Raw genomic sequence first — 18428 nt, forward strand, 5'->3', positions numbered from 1 at the left:
TTCTAACATACAACATATCTCCAATTTCACTGGATGTGAAGAAATACCAATACACTAATGAATACAACTTAATCATCTCACTCCTCAGAAATCTAAGGGCATCAGAAATAAGGCTTTATACGTGCAAAATATAAAAGTATCCCTAAGTAGCATTAAATGTATATATTAAATTTAAACCAAAGAGTATGCTAATCTAGAAATGATGTTTCCTCATTAAGTCTGGGAAAGTTCCAAGGCCACAGAACCAATCCGTCTTCAATCAAAAGGAAATCTTTAGCTTCTGACTGAATTTTTTCCTTCCATGACTAAGTAAATAAATCTGCTACATCTCAATTACCCTTTAAGCAAGATTTTGAGATCCACTCTTTGACAAACTGAAAAGCACTGAAAATAAACATTGCTCTTTCAAAACACCGATCCCATAATTCACTTTCCCTTTTCATTTTTGCCCACCAGAGTAGACTTTTGGGGAAGGACAGAGAGAGGAAAGACGGAAAGGAGAAGGGGAAGAAAAACTGATTCATTTAAGAATTTAAATTATTTCATCTCTTTTTATTACTTGACCTGCCATTAAGACAATCTATAACAAAAAAAGTGTATTAGCACACATGGTATAATCAGACTGGTAATCAGGAAGCAATACAAAACGGTCCTTTGGCCATCTATACTTTCTAGAGCAGTAAATCTCATAAATTCACTTACCAAGCCCAGGAATAATGACTTTTAAAGCCTTGAATATCAACTAAGACAAATTATGCCAATTCTGATTTCTCACATATACTTAGATTACACAAAGATAAAGCTTTAGATGTGATCATTGTTTAATGTAGACTTATCTTTAAAGTTTTTAATTAAAAACTACGGAAGGGAGTAAACAGCGAGCCAAATGATTTAAGAGTAAAACTCACTCAGAAAGCATTATATGTATCTAAATATACATGAGCATGATTATATACATACATGAAACTGCAATTTTATGGCATTCTAAGTAACTAAGTACATTTTGGCATTTAAACAAAGATCAAATCAAGCTTTAAGCTTGTAAGAACATAATTTTCATTTTTAATTTTTTAGATATAAAAAGGTAGCTAAACACAAAGTACAGATCAGAAAACCCTCATTTAATACAGATTATTTCGGAAATTAAAAAATTTGTTAACAAGGTGGCTTACCCACCCTAAAATGTAAATAAAACCTCTTCCCCAGATTTATACTTCATACTTGGTAACAACCTAAAAGTTTTTCAAATCTATAAAAAAAATCTACCATGACCAATTTAAATTACCTGGGAAAGGGCAGGAGAGGGGATCAATAATCAGAGTCAGTTAGTTGCACACAGATGGAAAAATGCTTGCAGTCACTCCCAAATATAACCCTACATTACCTTATATATAAATCACAACGAAAATAGAAGTGCCTACATTACAGAACTGTGAAATTTTGTTTAAAAAAATAATAAAAATAAACTGTTGGGTATCATTGGAATAATGTAACACATAAGGCTGGAAAATACTGAAATACAGTTAAGACTCAATACACAAGTTTACTTTAAAAAAGAAAAGAAAGAAAAGTTTGCCAGAGAAATAAATGCTAGATAGGAAAGCAGGACTTTCAGCAGGATAGCCTTTTAGACCAATCTGAAACAACACAGACACATTATACCCTACCATCAACCCACCAGAAATTCTAGCTGAATAAAAAGGAAGGAAAAAAAGACTAAACCAAAGTAAGAAACTTCCTCCAAAACCTCACGCCCCAGTGAATCTCACGGGGAAAATTCCCGACACTGAACTTTGTCCGGCTGGCATTTCTCCCTTTAGCAGCATCACCTCTATTTCTCTGTTAGGACATTTGCTCCATCTGTATCTAGTCACAGCAAATCCAATCTCCTGGAATCAGTTTAATGAGCAGAGGAGATTATACTGGAGTCAGCTGAAGGACATACTTTAACCAAAAGCTCTAAATTAACAACCAAGAATGTAGACCTCAAATTCTTATTCTCAATTCAGCATCTGATCAATTATTTGGCACTAGCTGGATAAAGGTCTAATCGGAATTTGTGAGCCGAGGCAGACGTAGTTAAATACTAACCAATATTTGCAGTCTATGAGTTAGTTTCAAACTTAAAAGGCAGGTATAGATAGCCATACTTAAAAGCATTTCAGAATTGGAGAAGAAACATTAATAACAAGATATAAATAAAACCAGGCAGATTAGCTTGGCAAACAAAAATTCTGGAAAAAAAAAAATTGAACCAATCATATCCCATTGATAATTAGCAAAAATGGGCATTTTTCCACCCTTAAACTAGTTTAATTACAGGCAGATGTCTTTCTACTATACTAAGATTTTCTATATCCATTTTCCCTAATCTTTAGAGTTTAATGAGAAACCATTTATTCTACAAAGAAATACAGCATATATGGCCACAGTCTAAATATGCTTATAACTGGAAAATTATGTCACTTAAAAAAAAAATCTTGCACTGTTACATCATTACTCTATGGTAATTCAATAGGTGCTGGGATCGGCCCTCACCAAAAAGCATGGCACTCACTGTCCAGGGTGAATACTAACACTGCACAAAGAGAAGCAGTAACAGCAAAGTCTCCATAGAACTCTTTCTATTTATTTAACTGTGTATGAGCATTTAGTTAATGCTCCAAATTGAAAATGGTGCAATAAAAGCAACTTTCAATATATAAACAGACAGGAAGCTGCGATGCCAGTGGCCACTTGGCGCTGCAAGTAGGGAAAATAAAGCAGTCTGCATGAGTGAAGCATGGATTGGGGAGAGGAGAAAAGGGAGGCACAGGAGGCAGATTTCAGACAGACAGTGACACAAAACTGTTGTACTGCTGGATGTTTCGTTTGAGGATGTCTGAGCATGGGCCAAGAACACGTTCAAATCTGGGTCGGTCCAGCTTAACGCACTTCAAGGGGCCACGAGCAACGACTGTGGCAGCACGAGGACGATTCATCAGTAGCGCAATTTCACCTGGAGAAAGGAAAAGAAGAGGGGTAACAGGCTAACTTCTATGAAAAACATTTCCTTGAAGCAGTGCACTTCTGAGAAAGAAGACAATAGATATGAGACAATCAGTAATTTCATTAAATGAGTAAAGATCAAAATCTCACACCTTCTCTCTCAGAGCCAAAAAAGACTGCAATTAGAAAATAAAATTCAGAAGACAAAATTATGGAAGACTACAGTATCTCACTGAGAGGTGACTTAAAGAAACCACGTATTTATTGTGAGGGAATTTGTACATACCAAAATAATCAGAAGGCCCCAATCTTCCCACTTCAACAAACTCTTCATTTTCTGACCGACGTTGTAGCACAGCAGCTGACCCCTATAATAAAATCACCAAAAAGCTAAACAAACAAACACTCTCAAATCCAGGGTGGCATCTTAAACATCCTATGCAATTTTAGCTACCTTGCAAATATGTGTGCATATGATAAAAAATGACTTTAAAGTTAGTCACCACATGAGCTTCAATTTCTATTTCACCAGCATCTCCTGCTAGCGAGGTTCTTCGTATCAAGCTAAGGTGCTTAAAGGGTGCAGACTTGGGTTAGCAAACTGTAGATGAAGGGCTAAATCTAAGCTCACTGTCTCTTTCACAAATAAAACTTTACTGGAAGACCACACACATTCATTTACATATTATTTGTGGCTGCTTTTGCACTATGACAAGAGTTGAGTCTTTGCGAATAAAACCCTATGGTCCACAAAGCTTAACTTACCACCTCACCCTTTACAGTCTCCTGACCCCTGATTTAAATAAAATCAATTAACAACTATGGAGCCACATTCATAGAAATCTGCCATATGGATCTGCTTAGCAAGAGTATCTGTTATACAACTCCATGGAATGTGGAGATATACAAACACAGTAATTTTTCAAATTTAAATAATTACCTTTAATCCTTATTTGCCAAATAGCCCAAACACTTGCATTTTAACAATGATAGTGCAGAATCATCACAGTTTGTTATGTTAAATGGTTTTTAGAATTTGGCTTTTCATGTCTAGGGCCCTTCAAGAATTCTGACTCAAACTCATTTAAAAATGTGGTGACCTGGCAGAAAACCAAACAACAGCATTTGAAAGTAAAAGATAATTTTAAAATAAAATGGTCAGGTATTCTTAAAAACTAAAGCTATAGTTCAGAATTAGCCCACTCTTTCCCTCTTAGAGTGTACAACTTTTTAAAGTATTAAATTCTGAGTTCTTTACCTCTAAAATAATGAAGAACTCATCCCCTGGTTCTCCCTGCACCACAATCTTCTGCCCATCTTCAAACTGCACTGGTTCCAATGCATCAGCTACTGTAAGACGTTCCCACTTGTCCAGAGACTCTGAAAGACAAGAATCAAAATAATTGCTCTGTATTATTTGGTGCTGTTATAAAGGTAAAAAGAAAGTATAAAGAGATTCAACCAAATAGCCATGCCCATTCAACATTCTAGTAGTGTCTCAGATTAAACATGGTACCTGTCTTCAATTACCTCTAGTCTGAGCAGGATTCTCATACTGCCTGCAGATAGCCCTCAGATCCTTACTTCAGTAGCCCAGTGGCTAGTTTAATTTATACCAACTGTACCCAATGGCAAGGGAATAAGAAAATATAATCCTTAAGTATTCCTGAAGATTGCTATCAATGCAAATCAAACCTACCACTACAATACTCAAAAGTCAGTTTCCCCATCCATATCATTCCAAAGTTTCATAGAAATAATTTAATCTATTTAAATTTTCGGTTTACTTTATGAAAAAGAACTAGAAAATAACTTTTATTCAAAAAGGCCAAACTACGATCCAAAACACAAAGCATATGTAACCAATTCAAAGAAAAGACAAAGAAGAGGTGAAAAATTCACTGTAATAAACAATGGCAGAAGTCTGTTACCTTATAAAAATCCCCATTCCCCCTTCATGAAGAACAGGTTCTAACATCTCCAAGTCCGCATAACAAAATGCACAAAAGAATATCTTCAATTAATCTGCTTTACTCTAAATTCCAACAAACTTCTGGCATGTTTTCAGAGGATGCCAGCAAATGGTACCTAATCTTTCCACAGAGGAAATGTATTGTTGGAAGTACTCACTTTTCTGAACAAATCAACTCACTGATGGAACAAGAGAGACAGAAGTCACAGAGGAAATAACTGTGAATGTTCACAGTCAGAAGGACTTTCAGCCCTTCTGTCTTTTCAGGGGGAATAAGTAGCAATTATACTTTCAGAAGGTTTTTCCCAAGTCCATCCAATTCTAATTCAGGGATAGCTCATATACTAGCAAAGTCAACAAACTACAACTCACCTAAAATAGAGACTTTACTAAGGAATTCCTCATACATCTTCCGCTTTCTCAGTGTGCTTCCCTAAAAATAAAAATAACAAAAGTGATATCCCCAAGACGTGTAATTATCACCACATAATGCTATGGAATAATAAATATTAAGTTTCAAATAAATTTTAAAACCAAAAAGTCAAAGCTTGTTGCTTTTTTTCAATGAAGTTTAATTTTAACTAATTCATTTTTATTTTACAGGTAATGAATGACATTCTTCTGATTTTTATTTTCTGCCAATATTATGCCCAATTCCTAGCATTTGCAACCAGTATGTTGACATATTTCACAAAGCATTTCCCAATTTCCAAATACAGTTGAAATACCGGTTTATACCTGAGCCTATCACTCAAGATATTTTTCCACACACTTTAAACCAATGTCCAATTTCCATGTTTACTCTCAAACTGATTTTATGCCACTGCCGACCCAATTTATCTCTGAAAATATTTTCTCACAAAAGTAATCTAGGTCTTGATTTACAACCCAATAATCCTAGTGTTCTTCCTGTTCAACGCTGATATTTAAATGCAGATTCCTCCATTAGTTTTGGCTTCTCACCTATACAATTGACATGTCTTTATTCTATAAGAAAGGACCTCACCCTCCCCTACCCAGCTATATAGATATTTCACCCCATATCTACAGTTCCTAATTCCTGTCCACAAAGCCAATGCATTGTGAGGCCCTAATTTCCTTTCAGGCCCACTATGAGAAAGTAAAATATTTTATTTCAAACCAATAGTTCCAGGTCCTACCTCTTCCTTCTTTGGCAATGAGATAAAGCTATAAACATTATATGTTTCCTTTTACTAATAGTATTACTGTAGAGGAAATGCAGAACTAACTGTATGGTCAATTTCTTCTCCAGTAGACTGTCATATCACTTCAAAACCAATCTTTCTAAAATTTACACTTATCTTTGCCATAAGCGTTTTTTTTGTGTTTTTTTTTTTAAGGTTCAGGGATTACATGTGCAGGTTATATAGGTAAACTGGGTGTCACTGGGGTTTGGTGTTCAGGTAATTTTGTTGCCCAGGTAATAAGCAAAGTACACCACAGGTATTTTTCCTGATCCTCTCCCTCTTCCCACCCTCCACCCTCAAGTAGGCCCCAGTGTTTGTTGTTCCCCTTCTAGTATCCATGAGTTCTCATTGCTTAGCTCCCAACTGTAACTGAGAACATGCGGTTTGGTTTTCTGTTCCTGTGTTATTTTGCTGAGAAAAATGGCCTCCAGCTCTATCTACGTTGCTGCGAAGGACAAGACTATCTATCTAATCTAATCTATCTATATATCCCAAATGCAGAAAAATTTCAAAGTACATCAGACTGTACATTTTCAAATGGTCAGATGGACACTGCACAAATTTAAGAAAACCATTGAAAATGACCAATGCATTGGCTGGGACTTAAACATCCAAAGCTATCCTATAAATTTATCACAACGTTCTCAAAAAATCTGACTGTATCACCAGAATGTTCCAATGGTTTTAGTATTTTGTTTATTCCTTTAACAATAGGGGACATGACATACATATACATTACTGATAACCCACTTTCACAGGTTAGGGAAGCTGATTATTTCTGAATGGCCCCAAATAACTTTAAGCACTTAAAAGCAGCACCTATCATGCTGTAATGGGTATAATTAGGTAAATTACGATGTGCCTACCAGCAAATGGACAGATTTCCAAACATGAGATGACCAGCACATATATACCAGATCTTGTTTCCCAAGGTTTTGTTCTAAAATATCGCTGCCTAAAATGGCATAATGAATAATTCTAAGCTGGGCTTAATGCAAAGTATTTGCTCATTAAAAGAAAGAAATATTTGCTCATTAAAAGAAATATTCGCTCATTAAAAGAAATATTCTCTTTTTAATTTGATAATATTCAAACATTAGTTACGTAGATGAGAATTCTAAATCACACTCTCAAACACCATGGTCTCTTACCATGAGGATTCTTCTATAGCTGTCTCGGTCGATGCCCCACAATTTCACATTTGTCTTTGCTTTGACAGTGGCTGCTCTAGGTGTTCCATAAATCAAAGCAAGTTCTCCAAAGCTCCCTCCTTCCCCAACACTGGTTGCCCATTCATTGTTGACATAGACCTAAAGTGCAAGTGACATCAAAAAATTTTTTTCTAGATACAAACACATAAATGTTAAAAACCCTCAAACCTTTTTAAAAGGTCATAATCCTGAACTTTGTTTTAAAAAACACAAATATTAAGTTTGCAGTACACAACAGAGAAGAATAGGTGATTTCTGATGAGTTAAATGAGTTGAGTGTCCATAATTTACCTGATTTAATTATCTGATAAGAAAAAAGCACTCTGTAAGGATGTAAGGGAAAAAGGTTGGCTAAGCACTAATACCAGTCACAGATACTTAGAGAACTGTGCTGAGCACTATGCTAAACATTTTACTTGCATTAGGTCACTGGATTTTCTAATAATCCTTAAAGATCAATGCTATTATTGTCCCCATTTCATTTGTGAATAAGAAAGCTGTACTAAGTTTGCTAGCTAATGGCTGGGTCTAGAATCTTTTTTTTTTTTTTTTTTTTTTTTTTAAGAGATGAGGTTTCACTTTGTTGCCCAGGCTGGTCTTGAACTCCTGGGCTCAAGCAACCCTCTTGCCTCCATCTCCCAAAGTGCTGGGATTATAGGCATGGGCCACTGTGCCCAGCTACACACACTTCTTAACCACCACTCCAGCAAAAGTTCTGAACAGAAAATTACCTTTAAAGAGTTTCTCTGTGTCATAAAAATACTTGGCAAAATGTATTAATAAAATCTGACATACAAGGGATATAATGACCCTTCAAAATCACTATTCTTATTGCTCAGAAGCAATCAATACATTGGCTTTTAAGATCAACATATTTTTGATATTGGTAAATCTTACATCCGTCTCTCCTTGATCAATCACATAGAAGTTATCCCCTTCATCACCTAAAAGAGGGTAAAAAAGTTAGAAGCATATTCCAAGCTAAAGAAACGAATTATCAAAATTACAAAATAATAAACTTATTTTATAGTGGTACTGTGAGAGGGTGTTACAAACTAACACAATCTTTCAGGGGAAAGAAAATCAAGCAATGTATTTTAAAAGTCATAGAATGAATCAAAATTTTTTTTAGTCATCTCATACTGAAGAATACCTCTGAAAAAAATTTTTAAAAGCTACATATGTGGAGAGTTATTAACTGCTATGGCATCTATAACAAGGACATTAGAAACAACTCAAATAGTTAATAACAAATTATCAGGTTGCCACAAAATGGAAATATATACCAACTCATAAAATGTCAAGAATAAATAAGAAAATAAAAAGAGGAAGATAGTCAAAAAGTTAAATCCATGTTAGTCTATGTAGGCAAAGAAAGAATCTATAGAAGTCCTAGAACCCTTTCAACAGACAGGGCTATACAATGAAGAATGTAGGTGTTTCACTTATTTCTTACTTTAAAAGTGATTAATAATATAAAGAACATGAGAGATATATATGATTCTGAAATTCTATACAACATTCAAGGTAAGACAATGTAGGCATTTCCTTTAAATTATAAACAAAACTATATCAAAAATATTAGTTCCCAATACAAAGTGTTCTGCCCATCTCAGAAAATTTTAATTTAAAATAAATAGAAAAATCCAATAGTATAACAGAAAAAAAAAAGTGGTAGGATCAAAGAGGAAAACAAACTTCAATAAAACAAAACCAAAAAAATCCTCCAGTCTCGCCTCCTCTCCCGTAACAATACTGCATGCTACAGAAGCCCTTACCTTGCTGAATCACAGTCTCTCCTGCGATAAAGGAGACCGAAAACATGGCATCAAAAATATCACTGCAAAAGACAGAAGGCCTCGTGTTACATTTCACATGTCTCTTCCGTGAATTTCAAACATTAAGCTTAGAATTAAAGACCCCAGATTGTCATCTGGTGAACAATTACTAAGAGCTCTAAAACCTGCAACAAGTGTTGAAAATAATTTGGGATCACACCTCTAATTGAAAAATAGTGTTAAGAAAGAGCCTGTTCCTACCTTCTCTCATTATCATCAAGATGTGAAAACAGCACATTCTTTTCAATGGCTTTGGCTAAAGCAGCCATTGTCTTGTAATCTTTTGGTATAACCTAGAAAAGAATTGAAGGTCAAATGACAATTCCATAAACAAAAACATTTCATGTTTGCAACCTGAGCTTCAATTAAATGTCAAGCCACATTATGGTATTTAAACAAGACTGCTTTGAGTTAAATATTTTCACTACAACACACTTGTACTATCTTTGATCCATAAACTACTCAACAAATATTGACTAATTAATCCCCTTGCCTACAACCAGGCCTAAATATAAAGTCTGGTACTTGGTTCCCAGTTAACAACTAAAGAAACAAATCAAAACACCTTGACCAAGGTCATTATTCTGAGGCAAAACTAAGTATTTTATAATAATTAGTCATTTTAAAAATCTGTGATCTGTTAGTTTCACAAGCCTCAAGTGCCAGGACAATTCTGTTCCCCTTTAAGGCTAACAGCATAACTCAAAATAGCCTGGCTCTGAGGAAGAGGAGAATACAGGACAAAGGAGGCTCGTAGAATAAAAGGTTAAATGCCACAACATTTAATAGGATAGCAAAAAACGGACATCACGATTCAAGAGAAAAAGCAATACTGCCCACCTCCTTCTACTGCAGAACAACTGCAAGGAATAACAAACCCCAAAATGCAATTATTCACTAGTTTATAATCACTATTAGTTATTTCCTCTGACAGCATGCTATTACAGAAACCTGTTTTCCAGTACCCAAGAATTGTACAGGATGGATGAAGTTTCACCCTGTTTTGTATTTTATGATTCATTCATCAAAGGAGACTAGATGACCAGCAAGTGGGTCCCGAAAGCATCTCCGCGATGTTCAAATATCAAAACTACCTTTCTAACATATGATGCGGCATCTTCCTCCGTGTAGACCTCAGCGCTGATAGCACCTCGTCGCCTCCTACCTTTAACCACTGGGTTGGGTGGAGGAGGAGAGATCTCATCCTCCCTTGAGTCTGTACGAGTGCCTGCTTTCTGCAGATTCTGAATCTGTTTTGCCTCCTCCTGAAAGAAATTACAAGTTTGCAAAATGAGATCCTTCGGCATGTAAAGTTGGCATTCTCATGTTCCAATGATAGTCTGTATCAGTCACTTCCAATCTCTTCTTCCATTAACAATGTAAGTTAAGAGGAAAACACCAATTCCAAAGGGGAAAAAAAATAGACAGTAACACTTGAAAAGAAACACTCTCAACAGAATGTACCTCAGATGGTAACAGATGCTATCCTTCATTAATGGGCAAAAGCCATTAGTACAAGCCATTAGTACTCACATAACATGTGAGTAACAAATCAGATATTCATTAATGTCTTGACAACAATTATCTGTGATGCACACAACAGTAACACCCTGCAAGACAAAATCCTGAAAACTGGGTTTTTTTGGATGCTACTGCAGATAGCAAGAGACCCTCCCGCCAAAAGAAATGTTATCAGGAAAAACAATTCAAGCCCAACATAGTGATCCAAGAATGTCTAGATTACTGAGTTATTTCATTAACTCAGTAAGCCATTTTCTGGATCTGCCGTGCCAAGACCTATGCTAGGCAACAGGAAATTAAAAACAAATAGGAGAGGGTCCTGAGCCTGTGGAATTCACATTCTAGTTTGATCCCAGATAAAAACAAATAATAAAATGATGTGATGGTAACCACGAATTTAAATGAGACCGTATCTATAATAGTTCTCCCAGCAGGGCTAGGATCATTCTTTGTAATCAAGGTTTAAACTTGAAGTTTCTTTTAGTTTACTTGCTTTTAAAAACTACTTATTGGACCAATTCAAATAAAACCTAAGATGAACTATTAAACATTTTTTTCACATCTAGAGCCTTAAAAACAAATTCTTCTCAGATCTAAAGAATTAGTTGTTGTGCCTGAAGTAAAAGGGAAAAAATAAAAATGTGTTATCTTCTACTTTCTCATTCATTTGACCCATTACTTCTTTTTTATATATAAATTTGTAAGTGCCCATGTATTAATCTCCAGAACATTGGCAGCATTCAAGAAAAGCAATGGCGTGGGAGGGAGACCTTTCATTATTATGCCCTTTTGTACCTGCACAACTTTGAAATATGTGAATATGTAACCTACTTTTAAAAATATGGTTTTTAGAAAACTCATTTCATGTTAATTCTGGTTGTTCCAATAACCAATAAGGTTTTCTCATTTCATATTAACACCTGGCTATAAAACTCAAGTCTCTCCCAAGTTTAAAGTTTAAGAGTACATGACTGGGTACAGTGGCTCACGCCTGTAATCCCAACCCTTTGGGAGGCTGAAGGGGGCGGGTCACTTGAGTCCAGGAGTTTGAGACCCGCCTAGGCAACACTGTAATACCTCGTCTCTACAAAAACACATAAAAATTAGTTGGGTGCGGTGGCACACACCTGTAGTCCCAACTACTTGGGAAGCTGAGGCAGGAGGATCACCTGAGCCTGGAAGGTAGAGACTGCAGTGAGCCATGATCGCACCACTGCACTCAGGCCTGGGCAATAGAGTGAGATCCTGTCTCAAAAAATAGGCCAGGCATGGTGGCTCACGCCTGTAATCCCAACACTTTGGGAGGCCAAGGCGGGCAGATCACAAGGTCAGGAGTTCAAGACCAGACTGGCCATTATGGTGAAACCCTGTCTCTACTAAAAATACAAAAATTAGCCAGGCGTAGTCCTAGCTACTCAGGAGGCTGAGGTAGGAGAATCACTTGAACCCAGGAGGCGGAGGTTGCAGTGAGCCAAGACTGCACCACTGCAGTCCAGCCTGGGTGACAGAGCGAGACTCTGTCCGAAAAACAATAATAAAAATAAAATAAAAAAACATACACACACAAAGTTTAAGAGTATAAATGAAAACACAAATTCTTCCCCCCAAATTTGTCACTGACATTTCACAAAAATTTCAGGAAAAATTTCACAAATAACATTTCACTTGGGACTATATTCTACTTCACTGAATTTTTAAGATTAATTTTGAAGTAACAAAAACATTCTGATTTTAGCACTGTCTCATGGATTCTAGTGAGTCTTTTAAAAACAGCAATCTGAATATAACCTAATCTGACGACTCAGAGCTGTTACTCAGATCATGAGTTTTCTAGTATATACTATGATATATTTTTATATCCTTTCTCTTGCTGTTGTCATCCTGCTGTCAGTCTCCTTCCTCCTCAGCTCTTTAAGTGAGGTGATGAATAACCTAAATACCTTGACGTGATCATTACACATTCTACGCATGTAAAATATCACATGTACTCCATAAAAACATACAAATGTTATGTATCAATAAAAAATTAAAAATTAGAAAAAACCTCCCAGTCTACTCAGTGGTTAATTATGTTCTTAACTCTGAGGTTCAAATTCTGCATTCGGTTTTGCATTAAATTCTACACTATCTTCTTGACTCTTAGGTTCAAATTCTGTCCCCACTACTAACTTACTATGTTTTCACAATTATTTGTTCCCTCCCTGCTTCTGTCACTCTTCCCTGTGGGTAAAGTATACTTCCCACCCCACTGACTTAAGGCTTGGCTACAGGACTTGCTCTGGCCATGGAATGTAAGTGGACATGCCATACCATGGTTGCCTGTGTGGTTTGGCTCTGTCCACCTTGAGCTTCTGCCCTCCCTCTGCTTTGAAAACAGCATGCCCTATATAGGGCTGCTCCTTCTGCTCAGCCCCAGAACAAGGTATGTGGTGTCAAGAACACAAGACAGGCTGATACCAGAAGAACTGCACATGACTAGTCTGTTGTAGTAACCACTGAAATTTGGGGGTTGTATGTTGCTCCAGCAAAGCTGACGACTACAGTCTATAACCACAGCCACATTACTTAATTTCTCTCAGTTTTACTGCTATGTCTGTAAAATGCTGATAATCACATACCTCATACATTTGAAACGAGTATGTATGTATATAAAGTACTTCACACAGTACCTGACACAGCAGACACAAGGTCACAGTTATTTTAATTCCTCTTATCTAAGGTTCTAATAAATACAAGAGTAAAAGAAGACTCAAATTCCAGATGACTGAATTAAAATGCAGAAGCTTTCAAAAGACCAACTGTCAAGAGTTTTTGGTACATTTCTTATGGAGTAGTTGAAGGTAACAGAAACACAACCCTCCAGTAATGAGGAAGAAGGTGATGAGAATATGACTGTATTTTCAGACTGATATGGTTTGGCTGTGTCCCCACCCAAATCTCATCTTGAATTATACTTTCCATAATCCCCACGTATTGTGGGAGGGACCTGGCGGGAGGTAATTTAATCACAGGGGTGGTTACCTCCAAGCTGTTCTGGTGATAGTGAGCTCTCATGAGATCTGATGGTTTTGAGGGGCTTTTCCCCCTTTTGCTTGACCCTTCTCCTTGCTGCTGCCATGTGACGAAGAATGTGTTTGCTTCCCCTTCTGCCATGATTGTAGCTTCCTGAGGCCTGCCCAGCCATGAGGAACTGTGAGTCAAACCACTTTCCTTTATAAATTACCCAGTCTTGGGTATGTCTTTCATTAGCAGCATGAGAACAGACTACAGTAAACTGGTACCACAGAGCATGGGGTGCTGCTACAAGGATACCCAAAAATGTAGAAGCAACTTTGGAACTGGGTAACAGGAAGAGGGTGGAACAGTCTGGAGGGCTCAGAAGAAGACAGGAAAATGTGGGAAAGTTTGGAACTTCCTAGAGACTTGGAGGGCTCAGAAGACAGAAAGATGTGGGAAAGGCTGGAACTTCCTAGAGACTTCTTATATGGCTTTGACCAAAATGCTGATAGTAATATGGACAATGAAGTCCAGGCTGAGGTGGTCTCAGATGGAGATGAGGAACTTGAGAACTGGAGTAAAGGTGACTCTTGCTATGCAAAGAGACTGGCAGTATTTTGGCCCTGCCCTAGAAATGTGTGGAACTTTGAACTTGAGAGAAATGATTTAGGGTATCTGGTGGAAGAAATTTCTAAGCGGCAAAGCATTCAAAAGGAAGCAGAGTTTGAAAAATTTACAGCCTGACAAAGCAATAGAAAAGAAAATCCCATTTTCTGGGGAGAAATTCAAGCCTGCTGCAGAAATTCACATAAGTAACAAGGAGCCAAATGTTAATCACCAAGATAATGGGGAAAATGTCTCCGGGGCATGTCACAGACCTTCAGGACAGCCCCTCCCATCATAGGCCCAGAGGCCTAGGAGGGGAAAATGGTTTCCTAGGCCATGCCCTGGGGCTCCTGTACTATGCAGCCTCAGGACATGGTACCCTGTGTTCCAGCTGCTTCAGCTCCAGTCTTGGCTAAAAAGGGCCAAGGTACAGCTCTGGCCATTACTACAGAGAGTGCAAGCCCCAAGCCCTGGTGGCTTACAAGTGGTGCTGGGCCTGTGGGTGCACAGAAGTCAAGAACTGAGGTTTGGCAACCTCCCCCTAGATTTCAGAAGATGTACAGAAATGCTGGATGCCCAGACAGAAGTTTGCTGCAGGGGCGTGGCCCTCCTGGAGAACCTCTGCTAGGGCAGTGCGAAGAGAAATGTGGGGTCGTTTGGAGCCCCCACACCGAGTCCCCACTGGGGCACTGCCTAGTGGAGGTACGAGAAGAGGGCCACTATCCTCCAGACTCCAGAATGGTAGATCCACCAACAGACTGCACCATGCACCTGGAAAAGCAGCAGACACTCAACGCCTGCCCATGGAAGCAGCCAGGAGGGGGTCTGTACCCTGCAAAGCCACAGGGGCGGAGCTGCCCAAGGCCACGGGAGCCCACCTCTTGCATCAGTGTGCCCTGAATGTGAGACAGGGAGTCAAAGGAGATCCTTTTGGAACTTTAAGATTTAATTACTGCCTTGTTGGATTTCAGATTTGCACGGGATCTACAGTCCGCTTGTTTTGACCAAGTTCTCCCATTTGGAATGGGTGTATCTAACCAATGCCCCTAGAAGTAACTAACTTGCTTCTGATTTTACAGGCTCATAGGTGGAAGGGACTTGCCTTGCCTCAGATGAGATTTTGGACTTGAAATGTGAGTTAATGCTGGAATGAATTAAGACTCTCGGGGATGGTTGGAAAGGCATGACTGTGTTTCAAAACGTGAAAACATGAGATTTGGGAGGGGCCAGAGGCGGAATGATATGGTTTGGCTGTGTCCACACCCAAATCTCATCTTGAATTGTAGTTCCCATAATCCCTATGTGTCCTGAGAGGGACCTGACGGGAGGTAATTTAATCATGGCGGGGCGGGGAGGGGTTACCCTCATGCTGTTATCATGGTAGTGAGTGAGTCCTCACGATAGCTGACGGTTTTATAAGGGACTTTTCCCATTTTGCTCTGTACTTCTCTTTGCTGCTGCTATGTGAAGAGGACAGGTTTGCTTCTCCTTCTGCCATGATTGTAAGTTTCCTGAGGCCTCCCCAGCCATGCTGAACTGTGAGTCAATTAAACCTCTTTCCTTTATGAATTACCCAGCCTCAGTATGTCTTTATTAGCAGCATGACAAGGGACTAATAGACTAACATACAAATTAACACCTAATACACAGAACTATGACCCACAAACAAGTTGAAAATCTAGTTACTTAAAGGTCCAGGTATCTATATTCAACCCTGGAAGGAATGTATACATGTGAACAAAGACCCTTGAATTACAGCAAAAACCATGTTGAACTGTAACTTTAATTATTAAAAGTTAAAGAAGCTGAAACACATTAAATCTAAAAATCCCATCTGCAAAGAGATCATTTTAATAATTATTTCTTGCTTTCCACCTTTGTTAGTCTTTAAACAGTACTGTGGCAACTACAAGCTTTGAAACTAGTATCACACATTCAACACTCCCTATAAAAAGATACACACTTAATGTCTCACCAACTTAATCCTCTCATTTGATGGTTTCTATTGATGTCCAAAGAAGAGGGATCACCTTACAGTGACCCATTTCAAAACCGGATCTCCAGGAACGCACTTGACTTCAAAACAAGCTACATCTATGACCTGGCTCTACAACACTTCCATGATTTGGAAATTGCATAAATAAGAGAAAGTCAGAATATCTACTATAATTCTAAGACAGCAAAGCAACATTCACAGTGACTAGTTTTTTTTTTTTTAATTATTCTGATCACCGTACTAAATACAAATTTTAACAATCAGTTTTTAAAGAAAATAGAAAATACCTGATCATTGAGCTACCCAAATACTTTTTAAAGCTTAGTACAGATTCTTTTACTAATAAACTATACTGATTATAAGAAACTATAAAAACCAATGGAAAATAACGCAAATTATTTCTATTATACAATTAGATAATCATATGCCAAAAGAAATGTATCATTTCAATTGATTCATAATCATTATGAACCACCTCATAACTTCCACATGCACAAGAAAATCTGTAAGTTTATCTCACTGATTTACAGAAGCGAATCACATAAACTATTCAAAATATTTGGTAACCCAGACTTTTTCATTCATCGTTTCTTGAGGGAGATGAATTGAAGCATTCAATTGAAGCATTCATTTGCTTCAATTATCCCTGATGTAAAATTATCACTTTACTTAGAAAAACATATGCCACATACGTAGGTCACAATGACCTACACGCAAGGAGGAAGAGCAAAAAAGAATAAAAATTGGATTAATTTTTTTCAAGGCGCAACAAGTCCTGACCAATAATATGGAGTAAAATTTTTGAGGAACATCAATCTCAGTATCTCTACGGTAATTCATCAGATATACTCTACACTAAAATGGACCAAATCTAATTGAAAACTTTTGATATATCAGTCACAAGCTAGATTCATGTTTCATTACACTAGTTTTAAAAATTGGAGAAGATTTACTACGCTTACTTGCTTTGTTCAAAATGGGAGGAGCATTAACTGCCTTCAAGTACTACAGAATTACTTATTCATAGAACTGCTATACTACTTCTGATCAGTTTTATCTGGTATAGTTCTACACACTAATTTAAAAAGTTACAAAGAATTGTTTGGAAACCCTTTATTAGCCAAGTACAGTTAGCATACAGGTTCATTTTTCTGATAAATTCTACTAATTAAGAATTTCTAAATTACTACAAATGCCTTAACTGTATTTCTTATTTGAAATTCTGTTTTAGGCTTTTTATTCAGTCAGATTCCTTTTCTTCCAAAAAATACAAATTAGTAACATTCCAGTTATTAAATGTAACAACTGTCACAATCACCTCATCATCTCCCCACATTTATTTTTACCTTCTCCAACCTCTCAAAGTATTCCCTGAGGAATGCCATGGGTCTCTCAGGTCGAGCAGTGCACAACTGCACAATAGAATCTTTGAGCAGTGCTTGAATGTTATGCTTCTGGACGTAGAGTTCACATTCTCGAAGGCTGCGTGCCTCCTCGCTGGCGGCGGTACTGCCAGACTCCATGGTTCTCTGCTAGAAAAAAACACACATATGCTTGTATAAACTATAAAGCAAAATGCCAATCTGGCATTTAACTTGCTAAATTCATTAGGCAACTGATTCATAGGGATTTTTTTTCTAAGTAGATTTTGTTTTTAAGCAGGTAAGTGGGGACTAGGGAATAAAATATGTACAGAATTAGCATTATTCCAAGTAAATGTTTCATTTAGTTCAGGATCTGTGCTCTGTAGGCAACAGTGAGAGTCGATAACCTCAACTCCTGAGAGGAAGTATGAGCCACTATCCTCTGCAGAGGCGGGTGCTGAAAGTCAGGCCCTTAAGGGAATTTCATTCAGTTCTCCCTCAAAAGAAATCATGATGACGTGGGAAGTAGGTAAACGGTAAACAGGACACAGAATTACCAGGGCACACAAGTCAACTGTAAGCGAAAGCAAGTCAGCACAATGAAGAATATCTGACATTCCCTATATGTAACTTCTATCCCATGGGAGTATCCTAACGTCACAGAGCAAACCACTGGAGTGAGGATCTGATTAGCCAACTAACTAGCGTAATCAAAATTTTTAAAAAC

At 37.5% G+C, this 18428-nt stretch overlaps 1 protein-coding gene across 8 annotated transcripts in view; it reads right to left on the reverse strand.

Annotated features, from left to right (window-relative positions):
• Positions 1-531: 531 nt before the first annotated feature.
• Positions 532-18428, reverse strand: part of PRKAR1A (protein kinase cAMP-dependent type I regulatory subunit alpha) — a 73262-nt gene continuing 55365 nt past the window's right edge. For 5 of the 8 annotated variants that reach the window (XM_055243919.2, XM_055243913.2, XM_055243912.2 and 2 more), the window contains 10 exons: positions 17684-17866; positions 10312-10482; positions 9419-9510; positions 9158-9219; positions 8277-8323; positions 7320-7478; positions 5333-5393; positions 4247-4368; positions 3275-3356; positions 532-2998 (listed from right to left, as the gene is read on the reverse strand). In XM_055243919.2, coding sequence (XP_055099894.2) covers positions 2826-2998; positions 3275-3356; positions 4247-4368; positions 5333-5393; positions 7320-7478; positions 8277-8323; positions 9158-9219; positions 9419-9510; positions 10312-10482; positions 17684-17866 — 1152 coding nt within the window. In that variant the 3' untranslated portion in view covers positions 532-2825. Of the gene's footprint in view, positions 2999-3274; positions 3357-4246; positions 4369-5332; positions 5394-7319; positions 7479-8276; positions 8324-9157; positions 9220-9418; positions 9511-10311; positions 10483-17683; positions 17870-18428 lie in introns of all 8 variants that reach the window. The other 3 variants (XM_055243918.2, XM_055243915.2, XM_063617518.1) reach the window with 1 other exon arrangement.

The sequence above is a fragment of the Symphalangus syndactylus genome, chromosome 14, assembly GCF_028878055.3.
Source record: "Symphalangus syndactylus isolate Jambi chromosome 14, NHGRI_mSymSyn1-v2.1_pri, whole genome shotgun sequence".
Taxonomy (NCBI): Eukaryota; Metazoa; Chordata; class Mammalia; order Primates; family Hylobatidae; genus Symphalangus; species Symphalangus syndactylus.